At 36.5% G+C, this 8,943-nt stretch overlaps 1 protein-coding gene across 1 annotated transcript; it reads left to right on the top strand.

The window, feature by feature from the left end:
* Positions 1-5,685: 5,685 nt before the first annotated feature.
* On the top strand, positions 5,686-8,943 carry LOC131363966 (protein turtle-like). Its single transcript, XM_058406977.1, has 3 exons — positions 5,686-7,362; positions 7,485-7,787; positions 8,089-8,943. Exons 1-3 carry the CDS (start codon positions 7,056-7,058, stop codon positions 8,172-8,174), a joined length of 696 nt encoding a protein of 231 aa, XP_058262960.1. The 5' UTR covers positions 5,686-7,055; the 3' UTR covers positions 8,175-8,943.

Below are 8,943 nucleotides of genomic sequence, written 5' to 3'. Positions count from 1 at the left end.
ACACTACTCTTAGGCAGAATATTGCTAAGTCAGAGCTTAGAGCATTGAGTACATTATTACTTAAGCTACTTTTTAGGCTAGGTATATAATTCAAAGCTGGGTATATTATATTTTCTCCGACAAGTTGTTGTGCAGAATCGACTCAACTGATTCATATTCACTCGAATCAGAATCGAAGTCAAGTCCAGAATTTCTCATGTTGAGCAGCCTAGATCAGGTACAATGTCATTAGAGAATGTGGTCATAAAAGTGTTGGATGAGTCAAGTCCAGTCTCGAGCTGTCTTATGTACTGATTTGTATTGATCAATAATATTTATTTGTATTTGTACTTGGACTTGTTTCAGTCTTGAGCCTTGATCTCACCTGAGAGTTTGTAAAAAAAAAAATTCTTTGTGTTGTCTTTTCTTTTGCAAAATGTTTGTCAAGAAGTGAAACTACTTAATCCCTGAGCAATGTACGAATGAAGCCAACTAGTTGATGTGAAGTGTAGACCTCAAAAAGGATTCGATTCTCTTGATCTTTGACTCTTTGAGACGCTTTCATTTGGTCCTGACTCGATCTCAGGTAGTTCTGGTCTTGGACTTACCTTCTACAATGCCGTTCTTGACGACAGACATACTTATTATTGTTTATCTATTTGTTATCAAATGTAATAAGATTAAAACTATTTTAAATACGAACTCTTAACAATACCGTAATCTTGTGATACTATTGGGTGAATTTGATATACAGAGATCTGAAATTTGTAACACAAAAGCCTTTAGACAAGCTGGATAAAGTGGGATGTTTTATTCAATTTTGTCAGAAAACACTCATTAATTATCTTTCAATCTTCTGTGACCTGAACACGGTATGAACACAAAGGAGATAAAGCACAAAACAACAAGGCAGGTTAATGTCCTGGGATGAATTTATCATGTGATAATGTAACATGACTATTATTTGTTAGCTGTTGTTGGTTAGAAGGATATTTACTTCATTGACAGATGAAATAATCTTAAGAAATGAGTTATGAACTAAATCACGGGTCCAGGATTTTAAACATGGGGTGGCAAAGGTGTGAATGAATGAATGTCATGGTAACAGTGGACAATCTGTAAGTTAAAAATTTATAATATATTATCATATTAAAACAAACATCTATGAAAACTAAAGATGTGTAATTTATTTAAAGGTGTTGTAGAGACATGAGCTTGTTTATACTTGATGAGGTTCATTTTTTTTATCCATTTGTAACAACATAAGTATTATATTTGAGAGAATAAAAATATTCTTTACAAAAATTAAGCATTATTTAATTGCATAGTTATTCAAATGGTTGTAGGAGAACAAAAATAAAACAAACAACAACAGGAGCAGGAAAAAGAGAAGATCAAGCAGGACCACTGGAGGGGGTGCTGGCAGGTGAATCACTGGAGTCTGCTTTGGCATCTGTATTTTGTGCCACTCCTTCCCCATTGTTCTCCTTCCTGTTGTATCACTTGTTTCCCATTAACCTTAATGTGTAGCCCTATTAATAGGGATCCTTGTGTACCTGTCCTCGTTGGTCATTGTTGATTGTTTGGTTTTATGTTACGTCATGTTCATGTTCAGGTTTAGGCCATGTTTTATTCTTTGGTTTTCTGTTTATATTTTAGTTTCAGTTAGTGTCATGTCTAGTTAGTCTACCCCATGTCTCGTGTTTATGTTAATAAAGCAGTGCTTCTTTGAATCCCGGGTATGGGTCTGTCTCCATGGCACTACCACGGAGGTCCGAGTTCGAGCCCCGCACAGGGCAGGGGCGCCCGGACGTGACAAACAGCACCAATGTTTCTACTGTAAATGTTTCATGATCTTAATTTTCATCTTGTTTTTCAATTATTAAGATATATATTTGTAGTTATATATATTTCTAGACACTGCAAAGTGCTGCAAAAATGTGTAAAATCTAGGTTAACACACGTAATCATGCTAAAAATGTTTATTTTTTATTTAAAGGTCCCTACAGGTTTTAGGTAGCCCTGGTGTAACACAGTGGTGGCCTTCACCTAATGCTTGGAAGAGGTATGCAAAATAAAAATACAATGAAATAAAATAAAGTGAGTACAGCAACTTTAACTGACGTGGCTTCTACATGCACACCTTCAAATGAGAAATAAAAATAACAATGGACCACATGAGAAACCACCTGTATTCCTCTATGACTCTGAGTCTATGACTCTTATGAAGAAAGATCTGAACTGTCATTTAACATTTTTTGCATGTTTTAACAACCTTTTAACGGGAGCACTCAACAACACTCGCCTCTCCTCAGCAAGGCTTCCACCAAGATTTCACCAAAATCCAGACCATACTGCTGAATGAATCAGTCAAAGGGCAGCGCCCGTCCTCAACACTGAATATAAATACACATTACACACATTACTCAGTCCTGACTGCTTAGTAGACGAGATGCTCGAGGAATGGAAAATGGCCCAAAAGGGCCAGAGGATTTCAACACTGTTTTTTTTTTTTTTTTTAATTGTGGTTGTGTAAATTTCCCCAGCACTAATGCTAAGGAGGCACTTTGTGAACTCTTTGGGGCTATTAGTGATCTGCAGAATGCTCACCCTGGTGGATTGTTTATTATCTCCGGAGATTTCAACAATGCAAATATTAGATCTGAGAAGATTTTCAAAATTGTTAACTGAGCTCCCCACCACCAACACAGAGTGACCATTCTCCACTAAACACTGACGGGTCCAACATGGAGATCGTCAAGTTCAAGTTTTAATTCCTTGGTGTTCACCTGGCAGACAACCTCACCTGGTCACTCAACACCAGCTCCATCACCAAGAAAGTCCAACAGCATCTCTTATCTTCCACCTCCCATCCTGACCACCTTCTACAGAGGGACCATCGAGAGCATCCTGGCAAACCGGAGTGAGAGAGAAAATATAATGAGTTTAATGAACTCCTTTTTTAGTAGCAAGACTCTGCAATGATGGGAGGAGTCAGAAAAACGATGGGACTGAATGAAAGTTTATAAAGTTGCATACTATTTGTGTGAATTTGTGTTTATTATTAAACATTACATAAAAATGCTCATGTGAAACGTGTTATTTTTGCTTATCCTCTCTCCCTAATTAGCCCCTGATGTTTCTGGCTCAGCCCCTGATGTTTTAAATCCTAGAAACGCCCCTTGTACAGTCCATCAAAATTTTATCTTTTAACCAATCACACGTATTTTTTATTGGATGTTATGTAATTTTACATTTTCTTTATGTGACACTTTTTTCTCTCTCTTTTAGGAGGTGATAGAGAAGTCCAAAGCAGGAGAAGTCTCATGATCGAGTTCATTATTTTTTTCTCTCTTTTATTTATTTAAGACAGGCAAATAATACAACAATCAACACACACCTCTAAATTGATCAGCTGCTTGAATTTAGGGCACTAAAACTGTCTAATGGATGTTAATGCTGCAAGAATGATTTCTGCCAGTGGGAAAGCACCTTAAACGGGCTTTACATTAAGAATAATATTAGATTACTTTTAGATTTAATTGACTATAGACTTCTTATCTCAAGATATTATGATGTTACTTATTGACTTTTATAAAGTATTCAGTGATATTGAACAGGTAGAAGGTATTAAACATGATCAAAATCAGTGATTATTTTGGCTGTTTTTCTTCAGAAAGTAATTTAAACGCTCGATAATGGCAAACAATAAATACATGATTACAGAGAATTATTTATTTTGTTCATCTATCCTGTTTCCCATTAAGAACCGTGTTGAAATTACCGCCACAAATGACTTCCTTCAGCAGAGTTTTAATTATAATTGATTAATATGTCTTTCAACATTAAAAAAATAAAAAATTTAAACATTCGTTTTTTTTTATTTAATCTGCTTTACATCAACTAGAAGAATGATGCAACAACACTGATCAAGTATTCTGTGATTTATTACCGGTCCGGAAAAGGAGTCTGTTTAAATACCGCCACCTATTTATTGTTTTACTGAAAGCGGTGAAGGTTTAGAGAAGAAGAAGCGCAAATTTTCCACTTCTAGTTTTACTCGTATACCCCAGTGGGAGCAGCAATGTTTCCTGCCACGTTTTACACCTTACATTGTGAAACTGTAAGTTTATTTTATTCTTTTCATGTTTGTTTTGCTAAATAATAATAACGCTTAACAAGTAAATACGGCCAAAAAATTGTTATTAGTTATCTTCCTGTGTAGTGATACTGTAAAAATCAGTATTTAACTGTTTTAAGAAGCTCTCAGTTATCTCATAGAGCATTAGTGATAAGTTTCTGTTTTTCTTTACAGTGCGTGAAATAACTCTGTAGGTCTGCTGTTCTGAAACTACATCATGAAGTGGTTTTTAAGTCCTGTCTTTCCTGTGATGGGTAAGTGATACTGTTAATAATTCTCTATAAAACACATAATGATGATTAAAACAGAAACTGCAGGAGAGATGGGGAGGAGAGCTGATAGGAAAGTCCACTACACAACACAGAGAAGTCTCACACCCTCTCTGTTTCTGTTCGAGTATTGTGATTACCAGACTGTAATACCAGAGGTGGGTAATGAATTACATTTACTTCGTTATATTTACTGGAGTAAGTTTTTTGGGTAACTTGTACTTTTAGAGTATATTTAAAGATGTGTACTTTTGCTCTTACTCAAGTACATTTTAGTGAAAAAGTTTTACTTTTACTTCGCTACATTTGGCGGCGTTCCTTCGTTACTGTCAAATGTTAATAATTAATATGAGATTTTTAAGATAATTAGTTTATATGGCTTGTTCGCAAGTCTCGCGAGACTTTGGAGAGGCTGCTTCGCGAGAGTCTGTTACGGATCTCCTGCTTATGTTTAGCGCGTTCAGAGGAAGATGATGAAGCTGAAGCAGAGGAAGACGTGTGCGAATTAACGGAGGAAGATCAGCCATGACCTCAAGTTCAGTCTATGTTTTCACTCCAAGATGTCAAAAAGAATAGTTTCATAATGCGATGCATGCTGTGTTCACCAAAACCTACTGACATCCCAGAGTCCAAGAATTCCAGCTCCAACCTGAAAAACACGGAGCAGTGTCACAGTTAGGTCTATTTCAACACTATTAATGGTCATTTGGTAACTATGGGCACACTGACCTTATTTTAATACCAGATTTCACACACTGTCCGAATGTTTTTCTTCATATGCCCTCTCGTGCAGGAAATGACCAATATCTTGTGAACCCTACAAACAACACAAGTTGATGAACAAACCATTGCCATTTCATCTGACAGCCCGTGACAGCAAAGAACTAGTGTTTATAATGACCTTAGAAACTACAATGACCTAATAGTTCCTCATGGTCATTGATTGCTGTTGTAGAAAGGACATTAATCAGCTACAGTTACATTATTTACTCTTTAGTGTCACCCAAATGAGGATGGGTTCCCTTCTGAGCCTGGTTCCTCTCAAGGTTTCTTCCTTTCCATCCCAGGGGGTTTTTCCTTGCCGCCGTCACCACAGGCTTGCTCATTAGGGATAAAATAGTCTAATTATAGAATTTAATAATTTATTCTTATTTCTAGTTAATTAGTTTTTTTTATTTTTTATTATTATTTTTCATTTTCCCCTCCTTTTTCTCTGTTTTCTTCTTTTGTATTGAATTGAATTGAACAAACGTTCGTTCTAAATGTCTGGACAATTTCACACCCATTTTCCACAAAACTAAATGTGAAATGTGAATGTGAAAATAAAGACAGAGTTAACTGTTAGAAAATCACTTGGGTGTGTTTGAGATTTTATTGCAAATGACAGGTCATGTAATGTTAATGTGTCCATCACTGGACTGAGATGTGGCCTTCACTGGACTGAGATAGGCTACTTTACTTCAACCTGTGTTTTATATAAGCAGAACATGGAGAGGTGTGTGAAAGCTCTTCAAGGAGTTTGAATGTCTGGGTTTTCGTTTCATATCAATCAGATCAGAAGTAACTAGCTACTTGAGTAGTTTTTTCATTAGATACTTTTTTACTCTTACTCAAGTAACTATTAAGATTGTGACTTTTACTTTTACTTGAGTAAATATTTCTATAAGTACTTGTACTTTTACTTGAATACAGATTTTGGATACTCTACCCACCTCTGTGTAATACACTGATGTTACCGCTAGAGATCAGATTCAGACCAGATTCCAGTTTCAGTGGATAGCATCAAGAAATCTGGACTGTCCACTGGTTTGAAGGGGTTTAAATTTTCAGTAGTTCTCTGTGATTATTAACACATAATTTACAGTGATTACTACATTGATTAAATTTATAGTAGTATTTTATTCTGGGGACTGAAGGAGACACCGCGTTAATCAGAGCTTCTATGTTTCATTTTGGACAGAAGGGAGATTCCTCCCATAATGTAGAGTTCACTTACAGTATGTATGAATTAATATTTTTCTCATGCATGAATATCAATGAATTCAAGCAGCTGCTCAATTTAGAGGTGTGTGTTATATTAAGATAATGTAAAATTACATGACATCCAAAAACACTTAAGTCATGTTGGTCCAATAATCACACTGTAATGTCTTCATGTTCACATCTAAATGTTTCATCAGTCTAATCTAAAGTCTAATCCAATAGTCCAGCTCCACAGTAGACCTGCCCTGTTTACTGAAAGATATTCTAGTTTCAGGTGTATACATTTCATTACACACAAGGTACTGATGGAGTAAAGTTCAGAGTATCACCTAAGCAGCAGTGTACATGTGCTTCTTTCAGAGAAAGTTGTAGTCACTAGTGTGAGATCTTTCTTTAACATTCTCAAAAGTCTGCAGCGTTTGTTTCTGGAACCTGGTGAGTTTTGTCCCTTGGTTCTGTTTGTTTAAACATATACAAACACAGCAATCACGCTCAGATCCACACCAAAACACTCAGGCCGAGATCACCTGAACGTGATCACCTGAACGAGATCACCTGAACGAGGATCGATTTCCAAAAGAAACAGCTGTAAATTCTGGACAGGAAACTGTTCTGACTGGAGTGTGTCACATGTTCAAAATGTCTATTCTGATCTGTTCTCTGATCTGTTAGTTTACCTGCTGATGGAGCAGTGCCAAGCCTTCATCTTCAGAGAGTCGATGGTGAATAAACCCCTGACCCTCCCGTGTAGCTGCTCAGGACATTGTCCAGAGGTTCGGTGGATCCGCTTCATTCCTAAAAGAGCCATCGTTGCTCAGAGTGGGATGTGTCCCAAACAACAGCATTCACAAAGCAGATATTCAGTGTCAGGAGATACAAGCAGAGGAGATTTCTCCCTGACCATCAGTTCAGTAGCCTACAATGATGCCGGCTCCTACATGTGCAGCTGTAATGGACAATCAGTTACTGAAGTAAAGCTGAAAGTTATCGGTAAGTGTGCTTGCTGTCATCAGCAGAAAATTCTGTCACTCTTAACATGTCTGTAGTAAAGTCTGACCAGCCACACTAAATGCTAAAAGTAAAAAGGTGATTTGTTTTTGTTTACCCGGAAGTTCCGACATTTGTAAAGGCTTTGGAGGGGGAGAACGTCACCCTCCCGTGCTACGGAGACACTCGACATGACGTTAAAGATGTAAAATGGATGAAAGATGGACACAGGGTTCTGCTGTACACTCCTGCTAACAGATCGGTGACTAATGAAAGCAGATTTACGATGTCAGTAGAAGGCTTTCTAGACGGTGATCTCTCTCTCCACATCAGTCCAGTTCACCCGTCTGATGCAGGATTATATCAGTGTCTCATCCATGATGAATCTCAGGACGGAGAACCAGGAGCTGTTTTACTGAAGGTAGAAGGTAAATGGATCTCTTATTCTAATGATACTTCCAGACCTTGTACACTGAAAGTTAAAGGTTTTGTTAAGTTACTGTGAACTGATTGAACATTCCAGTCTAGTGTTTATTTGTAAATGCAGTCCCACTTTGTACTGTTTTGTACTGATGTACTGTATAGTCAGTCTCCATGCATGTCAGGTAGCGTGTTAACATCCAAACAGACACAAAAATCCCTCTTAGTGTTGACGCTTCTACAGTTTCTCAGTCTACAGCTTTGAACATTTCCTAATAAATAATCTAATTGTTGTTGTTTTTTATCCAGGGCTACAACAATTCACAACCAACAACAGCGCTCCAGTTTCAGTACTGCATGTGCTACTAGGATTGTTCATCATTTGCACTGTATGAGAAAGCAGAGACTGATCCAGATTTAATCGAAGATATGAATTAATATTTAGCTTTTATTTTGTTGTATTATTGTCCTGTGTGTTTAGTACTGAATAAAATTAAATTAAAATATTTTGAATGAGTATTTGAATATCAAGTAATCACACTAACGTCCAGGTCGTTTTATTTGTTAAAAAAGACTATGTCCACTAGATGGCACTAGAGTACACAAATTCTAGCTTGCATTATTCATTTAAATCTGTTTGATTCTTTTTTCTCGATTTCCTTCGATAAAGCATCATGAAGAGAAATCCCCGTTTTTTTTTCTTTTTCTTTTTCTTTTTTTTTTTTTTTACAACAACAAAGTACTTCATAAAAAGGATTATGTTTGGGTTATAAAAAGAGCCACTATATTAACTCGACTTAAGACAGTTGGGATTCAAGAGTCGACTCAGAATCAGATTCAGAATCGATTACTCACAGTGACGCTATTCGGAAATTTTGCTAGTCTGGAGATGTTCGACTTGAAAGACATCACAGCTAGAACATAACGGTTAGAAGCTGTATTATACGTATATGTAATTAACATTGCAATGTTTATTTTATTAATTCTCGTTCCTGTCTTTCCATGAATTGTTGTGCAGAATCGACTCAAATGATTCAGATTCATTCAAATCAGAATCAGAATCAACTCTCATTTTGACCATCCTAGATCAGGTACAATGTCATTAGAGTATGTGGTTCTAAAAGAGTAAGATTTATTTGTATTTGTACTTGGGCTTGTTTCAGT

This window comes from Hemibagrus wyckioides, linkage group LG13, assembly GCF_019097595.1.
Source record: "Hemibagrus wyckioides isolate EC202008001 linkage group LG13, SWU_Hwy_1.0, whole genome shotgun sequence".
Lineage (NCBI taxonomy): Eukaryota > Metazoa > Chordata > Actinopteri > Siluriformes > Bagridae > Hemibagrus > Hemibagrus wyckioides.
This window is presented reverse-complemented; position numbering and strand designations above follow the sequence as displayed.